This window comes from Neopelma chrysocephalum, unplaced genomic scaffold, assembly GCF_003984885.1.
Source record: "Neopelma chrysocephalum unplaced genomic scaffold, ASM398488v2 Primary Assembly neopelma1_77, whole genome shotgun sequence".
Lineage (NCBI taxonomy): Eukaryota > Metazoa > Chordata > Aves > Passeriformes > Pipridae > Neopelma > Neopelma chrysocephalum.
In genome coordinates this window covers 5733552-5752424 of record NW_020897738.1, presented here as the reverse complement: position 1 = coordinate 5752424, position 18873 = coordinate 5733552, and the positions used below count along the sequence as shown (strand labels likewise).

Here is an 18873-nt window from a genome sequence, read left to right as displayed (position 1 = left end):
GCAAATACATAAAACAGAATCAAACAAGCAAGGAATTACAGCAAGAAGTTTATTTAAATCTCACAAAGAACAGGAACAAGCTTCACAACAACTTGGTTGGGAAAATCAGCACTAATCCACATTTTTCCATGTGTGCTATTTTGACTGGTGTTAACTCTGAAATCATCCACACAACTGCTTCTTGCTTTACAAACTGAGCTGCTGCTGCTCAACAGTTACCAAGGAAAACCTCAGACATGCAAAACAAACCAAGGCCACTGCCCAGTGCTTGGAACTACAAAACCAAAAAACCCCCCAAAAAACCTGCACTGACACTCAGATGGAAATTATTATTCACATTTAACAAGCATGTGGTTAAGTAGTATCTGTCCAGAAGTTTAATTCCTTTCAGTGATGACAGTGGGAAGAAGTTGCTGTAGACAACTGCACAGTGTAGTGAACATGAAGTTGCAAGAGTAAGAAAAAGGACTTTGACAGGATAGTCCATTCTAAGTTTCACAGCTGCTCCAACACCATCCACGCCATCCCTTTTTATGGAGAGAACAGTGTAGTCTTGGATAATAAAGGTGCTCCAACAGCTGTGGTAAGGGACAGAGATCATTTTGCCTTTGTCAGTCAGTCGTGTAACTCTGGCAGCCACAGCACTTCCTCCTCAGCTGAGCCAGCGTGGAAAAGCCCCACTTCACTCCCCTCTGCTCCCAGGGGGACTCCAGACAGTTTCTAGTCGGTTTGCAAATCCTTCCCCCAATGGCAGCCTTAAACCAAGAACATCTTATGGCCTCTTTTTAAAAGTATAAAACAGTTTAGGAAACAAAATTTTGCTCTCATTTTAACAGGAAAGAAAAACAAGGAATCAACAGTTTTGAAGCATTTTGAAAATTAGAAGTGTAACATAGTAGCTGAAAAAGTTTGGATTTTGTTCTGCATAACTCTCTCTTACTTGCTAGAAGTAATTTTGGGTAAGATTTCCCAAAAAAAAAAAAAACAAACCAAAAATAAGTTCCATAACTGCACATATTATCCCACGTTCATGTCTTTTAAGTAAAAGCAAAACTAAAAACCAAAACCTTAGACAATTCTGCATTCCTTGGAGAAGAACTACACTATTCTATTCGGCTGATAACTTCAAAGATAGTAAAGTCTGTCTGAAAGCATCAGATTTGGTTCCCTGTGAATGCTCTGACCGACAAGGAAAGCCAGTTTATGAGCATACTGGCAAGGAGCAGGTACTCTGATAACACCCTGCAGAAGGGGGGAAAAAAGAGGCAATTATTTTCAAGTAATTTAAATAAGCATGTGTTCACTGTAACAGACACCCCTGGAATTCCAAAGTATGTGCATACATGTAAAGTTTATATTCCCTGTTGTTTATGCTGGTTTCTGAAAATAACATTACATACATTGAACACGCAACAGAAGAACAAATGCAAGAAAACCCAACTCTATTCCTCTCCTCACTCCAAAAAAACCCTTTTACAGAGGTTTACATTCAATACTGGGTCTTGCAGAAGGTGGGACATGGGTTAAGTCAGGCCAAATATTTAGGATTGTTCAACTGACAAATCTGAAGCACCCCTCAGGCACGAGCTGACTGTGTGCTGATCTTGGTGTGCAACAGAAGCCTCAAGGGAAGTGGAGGAACATAATTCCACCCCCACATAAAGCAGGAAGTATTTCTGCAGGTAAGAAATAGTCACTTTAAGTTTGCTTTTCACACAGAATTTGGGAACAACACTCAAAATAGCAAGTATTTTCTAGTGAGAACAAAGATTACTTTAATCTTCAGAGAGATCAGGTGAATTATAAAGCATCTAGTTCTCAAACAACCACTCTAGGTCCCAAGGCACACCTGTAGGCTTTTTGGATCTGCATGGGTGTTTTAAGGATACTTGTTTCCACCTTCTTGTGGGTTGTAACTGCACAGAGATGCACCATCTTTGAAGAAAAATATTATCATTTCCCAGAGGAAACACTTACCGACCAGTTATAGTACATGTGGCAGAGTTTGTAGGTCAACCTCTGCAGGTGATCTGGTTTCAGCTGGCTGCCATCATAAATGACATTGTAATGAGTGGGTGTGACACAACCATTTTTCACTGTATGGCTCACAACAAAGAAATCATACCTGTAACAGGAAAACCAAACCCTTAGGTAAAGCAAAAAGTCTCTTACAGAAAGGGCTGCATTTCTGTAAGGACAGTTGGGCAACCCCATCAATACACACTCATTCGAACTAAACCTTTAACAATCAAAACAAGAAACACTAAAAAGTGAAACACATGCACTTGAAATGTATGCAATACTCTGATGTATACAAATAGTGCATATTGAAACTCCTGAAACACTGCAGAATACATTTGTAAAGTGTAAGCTTATCCATTTATTTCATCTACAAATTCATTATGATCTCTTTCCAAAAGGACAGAATTGTGTAAAGTATTTTTCTACTTGATCCCACAGTCCATTAATGTATATTAATATATTTCCTTTACTATAAAGCTGCTGGCAAAAGGACTAAGTGTTACTTCTACAGTAACTTACCACTCTGGTCTGGTAATCACTGTATCAACAACAGTGCCAGGGGGTGGGTTTTTAAGTCCTCCACCAACCTCTGCAAAGAACCTGGCACCCACTCGTTTCTTCACAACGATCACAGTAAGTCTTGGACTGAAATAAAGGAAAAAACCCAAAAGCTATTGTGAAAAACTGCACTAAGAGTACTTCAGGAACAGATTCTCTAGACCCCAGGGCATTAATTCCACAAATAAGTCCTCATTAATTCACTGATTTAGATTAAATGACAGTTTTCATAAATTTGGATTTTTAGTTTAGATGCAACTCTGATACTATTTCTCACCAATCCAACTTATATTTAACTTCATAGGGAGACATAAAAACAGACCAAAAAGAGATAATCTAAATACAGATTAGATTTCTATTCTCTACTCCACCATTTCATATAGAAAACACTGCCTTAGTGGCTTGCTCTTTATCAAAAATGCTCTTAACAGAAACTAAAAGAGAAGAAATAAGCACCTCAATTCCTCCGAGCTGCGACTTCTTTCGGGCTCTACTTGCCTGCAGTGTAAGGAAACATGTTCATTTTTCAGAGCAGGTTAAGTCACTGCTGTTAAAAGCAGAATGTTGAAAACTGTGCAGAATATAAATGACTGGATAACACACTCCTTTCAGAAGTGAAAAGAAAAAAAATGGACTTACCATGCACGTAAGAGTCATCAGGCTATGATCAACCAGTTGGAAAAAAGCACTAATTACCACATCCATCAAGAATGCCTAAGGAGTGTATGTGCATACATGTGTATTGCAGTCATATGGTGCATGTAGTAAGAATTTTCCTATTAAATTACAAGTCAGGTATCTGAAATCATGTAAACAATCATCAGAAAGGCAGTTATTTGAGCTCAAGTAAAAATAAGTACGGATAGAAAGACAACACAATCTTCATCCATAATCTCATTTTCTATCCCAGGGCTAATTTCTCTTGCAGCATAAACAAGAGGGGTGGTGGAAACAGATTTACCTGTAGAAAGTACCGATGTTCTTCAAGCAATCCAGGAATTGAGGCACTTCATAATTAACCAGAGTATTTAGCTGGCCATCTCCAACACCATCACGATACACAAAGATACGAGAGGGCAAACACTTATTCCACTTGAACCAGTTTCGTAGAGCAGCTTAAAAAACAAACAAACAAACAGAAAAAAACCAAGAGTAAAAGCTGCTAGCTGTAATGAAAGTTTATTCCAAAACAAAAAATGGATTTTTATTCCTGGAAAAACAGCAGTAAGTTTGAAAGATTGAGGACCTTGGTTTTCAGTCACCTGAAACAGGTGAGCATCATGTTACACAAATATTACCTGCAAAAAAGAACTCTGTGTACTGACACAAAAAGATAGAACCTAAGGAGACTCTCTGCTCCACTGGCCTCCCTCACAGCAGGGAGCTGTCCTCCTTTACATCCAACTCTGTTAAAACATTCTTTGAAGTTCACTGAGAAGTAATTTGTAATTATTGCAAAGAAATACTGGAATCAATGACAGACTGTACACAAAATGCTATTATTAGTTTTCAGCGATATTTACAACTGTATTTTTAATCTCTTTCTATGCAAGTTGGTCACAGCTCCCCTCAGGGCAGCAGGGGAGGTGTGTTTTGAGGCTCTGACTCCACAAGAGCAGAACTCCTTCCCTTACTTTGCAAGCAGGCTTTGATTCCATCCACAAGTTCTTGCCCACGACTTTGAACAACGCAGCGGGAGAACCACCTGTGAAGAACAAAATAAAAGACCTTTAGAGCATTTCCTAGGCTTCATTCAACGAAGTTATTTTTAAGATGCCTATGACCATTTAGTCTTTATGGGTGCTGTGGGTCAGTGCAGCCAAGGAGGAGTTATATGAGAGTATTTCCCCCATGGTAAAAGTGCCTTAGCACCACTCAAAATCCCTCTCAATCAAAAATAACATTCACACAAGTCAACTGAAAAGGAGAAAGAGCCTGTCACACGCTGATGCCCTCTATTCCAAGCACTATGGAAGAAGGACAAGGCTACTCCTTTAAGAGAATGCAGTAGAAAATAATAAGTCACAATATATTTCTTATTAACAATGCACAGCAAACCAATCTGGATGTTTTCCTGGTGGCCCTCCACATTCAAGGCACTTTTCAGTTAAGTAAAAGGTCCTTTTATTTTTTTTTTCTGCCTTTGGCAAATCTTACCTTGTCATTGTTTGATTCAGGCTAGAGACAAATCCTGCCACTGACTGCCTTCCAGTTACAGTGTCATGGTAACAATCAATTCCCACAATCATCACCTGCTTCAGCTTAAAAGAAATCAATACAGAACATGTATTAGTACATGAAGACATGCTGTAAGGTAACAAGATCATGACACAAGCTGTATGGTTTCAGGACATTTAAGTAAACCATGGGTACTGAATTCTTGGATTAAGCATCTCCCTATGTTAGATTTAAATTCATGCCTCTTCTCACAAGCATAGAAGCTACTCAAAGAGCACTCAATTTTATTTCTTGGGGGAAAAGGCTTGCTTTTTAAGTGAAGCTCAGAAAAAGAGTTACCAATTTAAAAAATAAAAAATTACTTACTGGGATCTCAACACTCCAAAGTTCTCCACCCATTTTGCAGTTCATTTGCAGGGCGATTTTCGTTGCAACAGTCATAATTGTCTGAGGTTTGCTTAAAGTGCGAGCCAGCACACACTGACTTGGAATGGGGCAATCTGTACATAAGTATTTCTTGATGGCATCGTATTTATCTTTTCGGGAACTGGACAAAATACAAACCACCTTTGAAGAAAAAAAAAATGCTTTGTAAGAAGGTGCATTCTAAGATTTACAGAGCATTTCGGAGTTCTTTAGGAAAAGTTTCTTGCCCTCAAGAGAAATACCCAAGTGTTCACAGTGAAAGAAGTAACTGTAAAGTTTCAGTGTCTGTGCATCAGAGCTAAGTACAAAGGCTCTTATCCAGAAGGGTACTTATAGTTAGCCTTGGATTTGAACAGGACTATGATTAGGCATCTAGTGGATTCTCAGGAGCCAAGAGTAGTATTTCTGAAGACAAATCTCACTAGTCTTAAAACACCAACTACAGAGATTAAAACTATTTGAAATTACGGATTCAGTTACATACTATGCTTGTGTCAGGAGTAACCCTCTGCTGTAAAACCCTTAAGTAAGCTTCTGTTCTGTCATCTACTTCAATCCTGAAAAGAAAGAGAAAAAATGCTCACAGAAAAAAGCAAAAACCAATTAACACCTACTAAAACTTCAGAAAAAAACCCAACAGCTATTGAAACTACTTATGCATAATCATAAAAGCCCACTGTACATCAGTACTGTATTGTCACATTTACAGCTATTAATAACCATATAATATTCACACATTTTGAAGATGAAGAGGATTCACCCCAAGTTTAGGCTTCCAAATACAATGAAAGTCAAAGTTAAAGGCAAGCACAGGTACTCAAAGGAGAATATGTGCAACAAGAACATATCAGAATTAGAATACAACTTAAGTCAGCAAGAAAATACATATTCCTTCTTTTGTTAAATATGGCTCTACTCAAGAAGGTTTTGCTCAATGACTGCCTAATATTTCTTGGTTTTGCCATGTGAAAAGCTCTGATATAAAGGTAGTAATAAATGAGTAGGGAAGTCAGTCACAAGAGAAAACTGCACAGTTTGCATCCTGAAAACAACTTTGTTTTATGAAAATTCTCACAGAAGTCAGTAGTGTGACATACTACACCATCTCCCCATTTAAAAGCCTAAGCATGGGAACAGACACATCTTAATAAGCATAAAATGGTTTTCCCACCAGTTTTCTAAAGACACTTACGTGGTGGGTCTACTCATCCTGATCCCCATGGAGGGTGTGACCTTGTACAGGCTCTGAATTAAGGTATTGGCAACGTCGTGGTTGCGCCGTGTGTGGATCAACAGCCAGTTGTCCAAGGGCACAGCACGGATTAAGGGAACTCCCCTGGTCTCCTTTGTCCAGTCAGCAAACTGAGGGTTGTAATCAACCTGTAAAAAGATGGTAAAGAAAGAAAATCAACACCCTACCAGACAAGCTATACCAGAACTACTTCAAGAACAGACTGTAACACTTCTGCCTAGAACAGGACCTCATTTTTACCTGTCCCTTTACTGCCACTGTCAGTAATTTAACATAAGCTTTATCCAGCGTATAAAGAAATCACACTCTTGAAATAATTTATTCCTAATTATGCAAACATACTTCTGTTTTTTTAGCACAGATTAAGTTGTTACTATTTGCTGCACAGCCTCTGGTATAAAGACATAGCTTTTGATGTAGACTTTTTTTCTCCCATTTTTCTTTTTAACAGAGTAACTGCTTGAGAAAAAGAAAAGTATTATTGTAAAGGAAACAACGCATCTTTTAAATAGCAAGAATTAAAAGAGCTTTACAAATACAGTATCTGGATCTGTACAGCTGTGCAAAGTGCCCTTTTCCATCCAGTAGCCATTCAAAACAAAAATCTCTAGTACAGAGCAAATATCTAATGTTTTATGACAACCTATGGTTTAATTCAAATTTAGATTATTCATTATTGGTCACCCCACCTTTAAGTGTTCTATCTACTGAACTGAAATAATTAGTGGCTTTTCATCTGAAAGCCTTGATACGTTTTTAATAAATAGAAACTAGTTAGAAACATCTCTAGTCTCCTGGTTTGTCTACCTGAAAAGACTTTTTTTGGTCAGAGGGATTGTTTTGCAAGGAAGACACTATTCTAATGTAGCACTTTCAAGAGTTTCTAAATAGAACTTGTAAACAGTTTAAGAAGTTTGCAAGTCTTCTGCTTGGACAAAGATTTGTGTGTAATGTTTTTCCTCATTATCCCTCATTTATAAATCAAAAAGTACTATTTCCTTCCTTAAGAACTTGTTTCATCAGTGAGAGATCCAGAAGATTTTGGAAGCTGATTTCTTATTTACCATGTTTCCTGATTGAAAGATCTTTTCTCCTTGAACAACTCTTCCCGTAAAGACCACTGATTTATAATCAAAGCTTAAACCCCAGTTTCCAAGTTCTTTCTGAACGTTGTCATCTCTGTTTAAAAACAAGATTCAAATGAAAAACATAAGAAATTTGTTCATGCTGACTTTATTTAAAAACTAGTAAGATTTCTAAAGTTTTGCTGCAAGAAATAAGTTAATTATACAAATTTTTCACAACACAGAAGTGCAGAAGATGTTAAGGTGGCATACTTTTGGATGTAGTTAAGAAGTCTTCCAACTTCCCGTTGCCTTTGCTCAGGTGGCAGCCGGGTGTGAATTGCCAAGTCCTTCATCATGTTGAAGTCAGTTCTCATCTTCTCCGTTAATCCTGGGAACAGCAAAAGCTTTTTCTGAGTAAAAGTTAAGACTAAGGACTATGGAAATTCAAATTCCAAGCCGTACAGATTGCTGATGCATGCACTGCAGACACAGAAAGTGGTGGCAGTGGTAGTCAAGGTTTTCAGTTGCTCTCTGCACACACATTCCCATCTGCGCAGAAAAAAATCTGGATTTTTGTGCTTGAGAGGAAACCACACAAGGAGTGCAAAATTAAGACCACACAAGGTCTTCATTTACATTTCCAAATCAAAACAAAACAGTGCTGAGATGGACAGGTACTGCTAGTGCAAAGTGAGTATCTCAGAGCAATATACATATTTATAGATCTTACAAAATTATCAGTTTATAGTAAATTTCTCTTTTTCAACAGAAATTCTACCACCAAAAGTCTCTACAAGTTATCAGTGTGCCAATACCTGCAGACTATGCAGCATCAAAACCCCTCAAACTTTTCAGCCTCGTTTAAAATCTTTTAGCTACGAAACTTGCTTCTAAACTCACATTTATAAAACACAAAACATTTCTACTGAACAAAAGGCTGCTGTCAAAATACCCATTTCAGTAGGCATTATGCTTTGATAAATGCTTTAATATAAAAAAATACTACAGTACCTGTTAGAGAGCACAGCTCTGGAATTAGAACCACAGTTCCTTCAATGTTTCTACTCTTCTTCAGCTGACTGATCAAGACAGGCTGCTTTGGATCACCAATGTCTATATTATATTGCTGTATTAGAAATATATATTCCATGTTAGTTTACTCATAATAAAAGCTTTGGCTTTCCTAACCTCATTTCTGCAGGTTGTGACAATGCATCTGTATCCCTCCTTTATTACCTGTCCCTGCTGCCACCTTCCATATGCTTCCTTTTGAGTTTTCCAAAGAGCTCCTTGCTCATCCACGCAACCCTTCTGACATTTCTGCCTGACTGACCACTCCCTGGGATAGAGTACTCCCACCAAACCAGACTGTGGAGGTTATTTACTGATCTCCAGTTACATAGTATCCACTAAACATAACATTCTATTAGAAATATTATTAATTACAAATCCATGCATCATAAGCAAACCTGTAACAATGCTCCAGTGTTCCAAGTTACAGCACAACACACACAGTTAAGCTTCCATACCTTTTTGTAGTACTCCAGGAAAGTGATCTCAGCACCATCTGATTTTCTAAAGGTAGCCATTGGATTGCTATCCCAGTTGATGTCATCAATTCTGTATGTTCTGTTATTGTACCTACACAAACATTTAATTAGGTTTTGTTTTAATTTCAAATAGGAAAGAAAGACAACTGTTGGGCCAAAAAAGTTAATCACAACACTCATATAAGTTGAAAGTTTTGCTCCTATCAGTAACTCCAAGTTTTCAATTGTAATAGGCTCTCAATTCTACCAAAAACTGAACTGTAATAAAACCAAATGAAAACATAACTAACCCAGTATGTACTTTCTGCTTTTTTAAATGCTGTCACCTTGATTAATTTACCAGCTTGACAATGACAGCATTTGCATCCTTTCTGATGCTTCATTGTGTACTTCAGGATGTGGAGCATAGAGAGATTTAAGACAACAAGAGTCCACAGGGACTTACCTTGTGAGAACAATTAAACCAATCAGCTCTTTAGCACAGGTGTCTCTAAATCTTTCCTCTCCAACCTGGGAATGAAGACTGTGCATAACATCCAGCACTGTCTCACCACGAAGAACCTTATGGCTCACATCTGCACATAACATAATGCTCTCCTCATACTGGAGGATGGAACTTGAGAAGCCTGGCCACACCATCAACCTGTCAAAGGAGAACATACAAAATCTTAACGTGCTTTAGAGCATCTTCATTCTCACCCCTTATTTCTGCCCACTTTCATGGACATCAGAAAGCAGTGAAGACACTAAGAAACCATTATCCAAATATAAACAAGCTCTTAAAAGTTAAGAAAATGAAAACTATTTTACATGTAGCTATCTTTAATCAGCTCAAAATAAGATTAACTGAATCATGCAGCTATAACTGAAGTGAAAGCAAGGATGCCTCAAAAGCTAAGAAATTTAATTCATGCTATTAAATATCTCACAGACAAAGTGTGTGGGTATTTAAGACACTTTTAAGAGAAAAAGACCAGCAGTTAATGTAGTAGAACACTGTCCAGTTTCTTCCATCAACCAAGATCTTACACATACACGTAACTAAGTCAGGAAAATGAGATTTTATGCTTCCCAGGAGTACCTGTTTTTATGTGCATGGTTTTATTACAAGATAAATCACCAAATATCAGCCCCTCTCCCAAACAAGTACTTTTGCCACACCTGTGATTAGGGATGCTGACTGGATCCCCAGGGTTGTAATAATTACGGCCAATCTGCTGCAAATTGAGCATCTTCAAAAGCCTAGAAAAGTTGAAATATGGATGCCATTTAGCATTATTATTATTCAGTTTATCATAATATGCATGATCATATTCCTCTGCACAACCTCATTTTTTTATTTGTCTGACTAGATAAAAAATGAACTTTTTAAATTGAGTTTAATGAAAAGGTCATGGACACTTATTAATGACAATCAGGTGAGGTAAACTCAAATACAACCCAACCCTTCTCCAACCAGTAGAAGGTAACAGTCCAAACAAGCTACATCTCAGATGAACCAGACAGTCCAGGTACCACAGTAAAGTGGAAATACCACAGCCAAAAAAAGTAAATTTGCCAGTTCAAGGTCCTGCTCTATTATTTGCTTTAAGAGGCAAACCCACATACACAAAAATAGAGACATGACTATCTGCCTACAACAGTTAGCACTCCAGTGTGAATCTGCTTGCTCAGGAAAAAGGTATAAACTCATTTCACACTACCATGAGCCAGAAATACACACATAATGCACATTAAAATATTGCCAGATGTGTTTGGCCATACAGTAACAATAGCCAGAAGGGCTTAAAAACTTACATTTGCAATACTTATTTACTAAAATCTATTCTTTGGAATGGAAAAACTTCAGTCATGTATTTTCAGAATGACTTCTTATAAGAACGTAATCTGTACAGCAAACCTTCTAAAAATGATGTTGTAGAAATGCAGACATGTAGGTGAAGTAGGTGGCAATTCATTAGTCAAAGTGACTGTTATCTTCACATCCTCCCCATTTCGAGTCCTACTAAACAGTTCAGTAACCTGAGAAAGTGAAATGAGGTTAATAAAACTAGAGACAAACAGGGCTGTGTCTGGACTTTGCTCCAGTAATATCAAACGGGACTTGTACACTGAGATTCTATGCAATAATTCAAGACTAACTGAAACAGGAATTTGATTTTCTACTAGGACTGTAAATTACTACCTGATTTGGGTGAAGATGACTAACAGTAGAATGGAAACTATCTCCAGAGCAGCTGAATTCAAGATGAAGAGAAGGAGATCACTTACCAAATACCATGACAGGAAAAAGACTCAACTTGAGGAAATAAACTTAATATATTGCCAACTAACATACATTTAATTACTGATTCAAGTACTGGGAGGCAAAAAGACAAAAGATTAGAACACACAGTGAAAACATCTTCCTCCTCTTCCTTTTCCAAACTCAGCTTCACTCTGGACTCCTGTGTCCCCTGTGACCACCACTGGCTACACTCAGTCCCTCCAGTGAGGCAGTGAGTGGCACAAGGGGCAGGGTCAGCAGCAGTATATAGTGTTTTCCCTTTGCTGCTCCTTTCTTCTTAGACTTTTCTTCTGCTTTGATATTTTTCCCTTCTTTTTAAACACAGAGGTGCCACCAGCTTTGCTGGTGGGCTCAGCTTTGGTCTGTGATGGGTCCATTGTGAAGCTGGCTGAAAATGACTGTGTACAACACAGGGCAGAGCCTGACCTCTTCCCACAGGAGCCACCCTAGACCCCCCCACACCAAAACCCTGCCACATACACCCAATCCACTCTTTTGATTATGCTGAATGTTAATTTACAGAAGTTATGAAAAGAATTAAGTAGAAAAAACTAAAGGAGAAATACTGTCTTGTACTATCCACTTCTGTACAGAGGGTTATTCTAACCTGCAGAACCTAAGCATTAGAACCAGAAGTTTATTACCAAATTTCTCCACATGAGCAAATTAGCTTATACTAATATATTATGAAAAGAATTAAAAAGAAAGAAAACTGAAGGAGAAATACTGTCTTGTACTACCCACTTCTGTGCAGAGGGTTATTCTAACCTGCAGAACCTAAGCATTAGAACCAGAAGTTTATTACCAAATTTCTCCACACAAGCAAATTAGCTTATACTAATATATTCAATCCAACTAAACATTACTTGTGGGACATCAATTCCCTAACTTCACCCTGGCTAGTAAGGAACAAGAAGCATCATAAAAATGCGAGTCAAAATAAAAAATAAAGTAGCATTCTCATACCATACCTTATTCCGCAGTTTTTGTGGCAAGAATAATATAGAGCCATCAAAGGCATGAGTTCTTCCAATGTGCTCTTCGTGCTGGAAGAGCAGAGCGGATCGAAGCCGGCGCGATTCCATCTCAGGGCTGTAGTCAACGTGGTACTGGTACAAAGCCCACTGGGGTCGAGACGTCAAACGATAGTGATTTGAAGTTAATTTTATCATTCTACCTGACATACCTAAAATGAGAGGCAAACATCTTAACAGTCGCAAAATTTTACCAGTTTATGTTCGTACAACAGCTCTCAGAGGTTTTTAAAAACTGTGGCATTCAGACAAAGATTAGAGGTCGGTTGTGTTGTGCATCTGTTCAAGCTCGGTGAGCTCTGGCATGGTGTTATGAGACATTCATCTGCTCATTAGAGCTTTCTGTAACTCCTTCAGTTGGCAGGAACACTCTCACATCACATGAGGTAAGCATTTAGATCAGCAACCTGGACACAGATGTAAAGGGAAAACAGAAGGCCAGCACTACAGCTGCCTACAAAGGACAGAGATCCATGAATTAGCAGCATAGCCCTAGACAGAATATCTGAGAATGAGAACAACTACACTGCTCCTGGCCCAAAGTGACTTGAGCAGAACTAAGCCCTGTCATTCCTGGGCCTGTGCCATGCTCCAGTCATCACTCAATTAAGCAAAAGTGGGCTACAGTCATTGCTATATGGTGTGATGTCTCATACTTACAATATAAAACCATCATCAGCACAGAACCTGCACTGTGGAGCATTAAAAGGATGAAGGGACTGCATTCTAGCAGGCATACAGGACCATCATGACAGTCTGCTGTACTTGTCATAAACATGATTTCAACTCCAGAAAAGAAGCATGTCACCTTTTCTTTAAACTAAAAAGTTTCTCGAGAAGAGATTTCAAATTCCACATTTATTAAGAGATTTTTATCAATTTGCTTAGTGAATGGGTTACAAGAGCAACTTTTATCTTTTTCTAGTACGTAGTAAAGGTTTTGGTTGTTTTTTTTTTCGTTTTTTTTTTTACTCAGCTCTCTAGGGGAAACTAAAAGCAGAAGAAAACTATTTTTCATTTCAACTTGCTTATGTGCCTACAGTCTTAACTTACCAGTTTTTGATTCTTGAACATGCACCATGGCCTGTCGAGTATTGACCCCCAGGTCATGGTAATCTCTCCGACGTCCACCCCTCTCTCGTAAACACAAATCCTGGAGTCCCGAGGAAACCCGTAATCCTATTGGTTTGAAATTTGAGGAAGAATCAGAATCAAGTATTAGATATATTATAGATACTATTATATATTACACAAATTAAAATTAAATACAATTCAATTTTGAAAGGCACACATATAAATTTAAGAGAAATCAGGAAATGTTAGTTTTCACCTTTTGCTATGTAGCAAACATCTTAAAACAGAATTCAAGGAACACACAGTAACTTCTGAAAATTTATGGACAGGTAACTAGTAAGCAAATAGAACAGCTCACAACAGGATGACAAAGAAACCCCAGATGTCAATCCTCCAAACCAATAATCTCTTCTGCAAATACAGGGAGGACAGGTCTTTCCTTTTATCTCCAGCTGCCACCAAATGTAAATACACTGTGATGTGAAACAGGCAAGAAAGTTTAATTGTCTTATTAGGATTCAAGAAAGTAATGAAGTATCAAAATGAAATTTACTACTGGCATTCGTGTAAGTTAATTGTGTCAACTATTTTGACAGAGGACACGGTACACATGAGGTAGTTCTCAAAACTCCTTGTTCAGTTAGAATGACAATACCATCATCCCAAGGTATGTATCGTGAACTTCTCCGAATCTTAGTAATAAATCTCATTTTGAAAAGAAAAAGAGAGAAACAGTCTAAAGAATGTCTTAATTGCATTCTATTCAAAACACAAGCTCTTGTGGGCAACGAACTTTTTCTCTCGGTCTGACCTTCTGGCCTCCTCTCCTGTTGAACCCTCTCAAAGCCCCTCAGTCGTCCGTGGCCTCCGGGTTCTCCCGATGGTTGTAAAGGAACATCGACCCGCCGGGGCTGCCCAGCCTCGCCCAGCTCACCGGGCAGATCCAGTGGAACCTGCCATGGTTGGGAACAAACCTTTTCTACAGCAACTGAAGAAACACCACACTTCCAAGAGTACAGCAGAACATTCACCAAGTAGAGAATACTCAAATACCCAAGTGTAAGAGTTCCAGAAGATTAAATCTTTTTTTGTATATTAAGTAGCAGTTATTACTCTACACTTTAAACTCAAAAATACTGAAGTTCAGCTAAGCTAATATTCATTTAACTAGCAGTCAACATAAATCTTTCCAAGCTCTAACTAAAATTCATGGACTTCTCATTTCAGATCAGTAGCTAAGCAGGTCTCCTTGCTCTTACACTCTCCACCTTATTTTTACACCTTGTAAGACCTGTCAAATGTACACCTTCTAAGAAGCCTGTAAATACCTATAAGCACTACTGCGAAGATCCAACGTGCAACAACCTTGCAAAGTACACCTGAAAGTTATCAGAGCCCAGTGCTACCACAGTAACAGCATATTACAAAAGTTTTGTGCTCCCTATGTATAGTATTCATAAAAGTAGTTCAGCAAAGTTCTCTACTTTGTTTCTCTCACCTATACCCCATCCTCACCTCTGAAGGAAGTGGCAATGCCATCTACATGGATTCTCTAGTCCAACAGCTGAACACTGAGCCCCTGAGCTGACTGCATTCCTTTCCCACCCATGAAAGGATCTGAGCAGAGCTCCATGTTTGGTGTATTATGACGTCTCTGTATCAGACCAGTGTAAAAATTAAATGCTATTGTTCACTTCTTGTTCCCATCTTTCCCTGCCATCCAGAGTATGTTCTCTCTTAGGCTGAGATACAGTGCATGCCTAAGCCCTCACTTTCCAAATATTTAATATAAACCCTCTTATTCATTCCACAACCTCTTTTCAACATATCTTTGGAAACACTTCTGGAGCTAACCCTCTTGGGAGGCAGATACACACAGTCTACATGACAGAAGAGTGGCAGTCTATATAGAAATAGAATGCCAAAACAGACTTTTCTCCACTCAGAACTCATCAGTATTCAAAGTCCATGTAAAGTATCTAACCCCTACCTTTTCTATTACTTTCCTCTTCACTCAGAGCAGGACACTGATACCACTCCCTGACTTCTATCAACAATTCTGAGCAAGTCAAAGAGGCCAAATTTGAAGCAGTCAGGTCCCTTAGGTTTATAAAATCTGTTCCAGGGCCAAGAGGTGCATCAGTGCTACTGCTAACGCACAACAGATTTCACTGTTTGAGAAACAGAACTGTTAATTACCTTCTATCACTATTTAATCTCATCTGACACTGGCAAGAAAATTACTCCTCCAGTCTGCCCATGTGCTCAAATGAAAGATGATCACTGATAACTGACAAATTTAAGGAGCTGCTTTAAAAAATCTCCAGGTATGTGGCCATGGCTGCAAACACAGAAGTATCAGCCACTTCCAAGTTACAGTTTGATCAGTGCCTGTAAGTGCAAGACAAGCCCTAAATACTAGCTCCAATGCATAAACTCCTCGATACTGAAATTAAAACCAAGAAGAACAGGTCAGAACACCTGCCAGACCCAGATTCTGCCCAAATATGAATCAGTAGCAGCAGCAGCCTAATATATGCTGCTTCTCTGCAGGGTAGCACAGAGGACAAAGCAGGCTGTGAAAATATTTATTTCCCCCAACTCTATTTTATATATATATTTAACTATATATTAAATAGCTTGTAAGGACAACAAAATGCCCTTAATAAAATGAAGTTATATTAACTATACATCTAACATAATATATACATACACACATACAATATCTAACACATATGCCTGGTAAACAGTTGAGGTATGACAATCCCCGTTGCATTCACTTAAAACAAAACCAACTCACAGGTGGATCTCCTGCCATAGGTGCAGCAGCCTCCTGTCTGGGAGGTCTTCCCCTGGCTCTCGCTCTGGCTCTTCCCGTCATCTTCTAAAACAAACAACTTACACCGTTAGTGCTCCATTGCCTCCTTCCCCATCCTTATCCCGATAAATACTCCGAGCAGCACCCCACTGCATTAGCCATGCTTTAATTTCAGTTAACTCAGTAAAACGCACCCTTCTCGGAAACATTTTCGGATCTCCACGCTAACAGAGCCGTGACGGGGAGAGTGGGGAAGCTTTACAGGCAGGCTTGCACTGACCGGCACAGGCCATCAGGAACCCGGAAGCTGGTAAGTCAATTAGAACGGAGAGCACGGCAGGACCTGCAGCCTCAGCCAAGCGTAACTCAAAGCCTTCTAATGCTACTTTGGAGTCTCACTGGAGCCTCAATTCAGCCTGATTTGTTACACCAGGAGCAGCTTCACCCGGAGCACGTGCCAGCGTTACCGCCCGGTCACTCCTGCCCCCATCCCCGACCACCTTCTCCCCTCACAGCCGCCCTTCCCGGCCCGACCACCCCCGCCCGCCTCGAGCCGTCCGTAGGGCCGCAATCCGCACCCAGAGCCTCCCAGCCCCGCCGGTCCTCGGCGTTACCTTGTCCTGCCCTGCAGCTGCAAGAGGACTCTGCTCCTACGCAGCGGCAAAGAACGGGCCGCCGCCGCCGCCGCACGATTTAGTACCGGCCGAAGGCCACACCCCGGGTCACCGCCCGCACGGCCCCCGCACGCGCCCTCAACGCCCTCGGCACGAGGAAGGAACACGCGCTCGGCGCTGATTGGCTGCCGAGGCCCGAGCGCGGCCGAAGAGCCCGGCCGAAGAGAGCCGAAGGGAGTCGAAAGGAGCCGATGAGAGCCGAAAGGAGCCGAAGGAAACCGAAAGGAGCCGAAGGGAGCCGAAGGGCAGCGCTTTTCCCGCCGTCGCGGCGCCCCCCCCAGCGCTGTCGCTGCCCCTGCGAAGGGGTAGCGGCCATGGCGCTGCCCGTCATGGCGGAGTTCTGCTCGTGTGGGGCTCGGGGTGTCCCCCCCCGCCCTCTCCTGCCGGGTGTCACCCGTGCGAGAGGAGAACGTTCCCGCTAAAAGGCGATTTCCTCCTCGTCCCGCTTGTTGCTTGAAAAATAAGCTGCAGTTAACCAGGAGGTGGAGCAATAAAGCAAGAAATAAAACTCTTGGTGTTGTTTCTAGTGAAGAGCTGCGTCGCTCGGCACCGTTACAGCCATGGTTGTACTTCTGCACGTGTTTAAGCCATGGCTTAAAACTAGCAAATCTTACGACTTGGAAGTCAGCGGCCTGAAGTGGGAATTCACTCTCTAGCCAGCTTTTCCACGCTCCTGTGGAAAGGCAGGACGTCTAGGCGGCACCAAGGCTCAAGTTCACCATTTCTGTTGTTTTTAGTGTGCCTTTGCTCAAAGTTTAGGTGTCTGTGATGTGTCTGGAGACTTCAAGGGACAAGAGATAACATTACCAAATTAAATACTTACCACTATGAAAGACCACTCTGATCCTATGGGGTCATTTACAATTTGCTAGAGAGTGAATTCCCACTTCAGGCCGCTGACATCCAAGCCGTAAGATTTTCTAGTTCTGTTGTGAAGTCCAAAATACGAGTTATGATTTCCTGTGACAATCACAGCAATTGGATCTGCAATGCACAAGGTTCCTTCTCCTCCTTCTCTGTTATTCCAGGTAGAAGTGGTTAACGCTGTTAAACCACAATACTAAAATAATACGAATATCTCTTTTTATTTGATTCATGCTGTCAGTTTGTCCACAAAGCCGGCTTTGTTGTGCTTACTGTGTCAGTGCAGCAGCCCACTTAGGAAACCAGATTCTGGTTTTCAAGTGAAAAAGAAGAGTTTTCGAACTATGAGAGTGTGGATGTTGCTGCTTAAAGACAGCTGAAGTACTTTTAGCATGCAATTTTTATCATTCACATATAAATCTGGATAAATATTTAACACACTCAATACATACACTTAGATGGGGCATGTTCAGTGCTTTTAAGAGCAGTGATTACTCCTTGCCGTGGGCTCTTCACCCACAGTGCCAACTTTTATTGCTCTGTAGCCTGCAGAACTCTCCAGTAGGTCAGAGGGTTAAAGCTGCAGAAACATAATATGCAGATTTTCTTGGCTCAGCAGTATTTAAAGATAAACAGAATATAAAGATGTTGTCAAAGTCATTTATGTTATGTAAATCATGAGAAAGCAGAATGTGTGTGTTGGAAAGAGTTATGTTTGTTTATTCATTTAAAATATCTGCCGTGCTTAGTGTTTATTTTTTTTTATGCCAAATTCCTTACATTTCACTGCAGAACTTAATTATCTTTAGATGGGAGTTGTTAAAAGTACTTAATCAGGCTGGCTACCTACAGCAATTCCTTATAAAATGAAAATAAACATCAACAATAAGCACCCTAATTTTTATACGTGGGTTGTCAGACAGTTAATTAGTACTTAGCGAAAGATAAGTTCCAATTTGGTTTTCAGACTTGCCTTTTTTTTAGCAATTCAATCCAGTTAAAACTGGCTGTGCAGGTATCTTTAATGGATTTTCGTAGTCAGAGGAAACGTGGAAAAGGCAACGCACTG

General features: G+C 39.9%; 1 protein-coding gene across 2 annotated transcripts; it reads right to left on the bottom strand.

Moving 5' to 3' along the window:
- Positions 1-32: 32 nt before the first annotated feature.
- PIWIL1 (piwi like RNA-mediated gene silencing 1) lies at positions 33-17024 on the bottom strand. 2 transcript variants are annotated; one of them, XM_027689690.1, is made up of 22 exons: positions 16881-17024; positions 16249-16332; positions 14260-14401; positions 13428-13553; positions 12312-12526; positions 10954-11075; positions 10215-10295; positions 9499-9696; positions 9033-9144; positions 8515-8629; positions 7774-7891; positions 7501-7615; positions 6377-6564; positions 5669-5741; positions 5125-5325; positions 4738-4841; positions 4215-4285; positions 3542-3695; positions 3037-3078; positions 2542-2667; positions 1978-2125; positions 33-1242 (listed from the first exon to the last, which is right to left on the bottom strand). In XM_027689690.1, the coding sequence occupies exons 2-22, from the start codon at positions 16327-16329 to the stop codon at positions 1126-1128; spliced, it is 2649 nt and encodes an 882-aa protein (XP_027545491.1). In that variant the 5' UTR covers positions 16330-16332; positions 16881-17024; the 3' UTR covers positions 33-1125. The 2 variants fall into 2 exon arrangements, with proteins under 2 accessions (XP_027545491.1, XP_027545492.1); XM_027689691.1 differs by lacking the exon at positions 3037-3078.
- Between the last annotated feature and the right edge of the window lie 1849 nt (positions 17025-18873).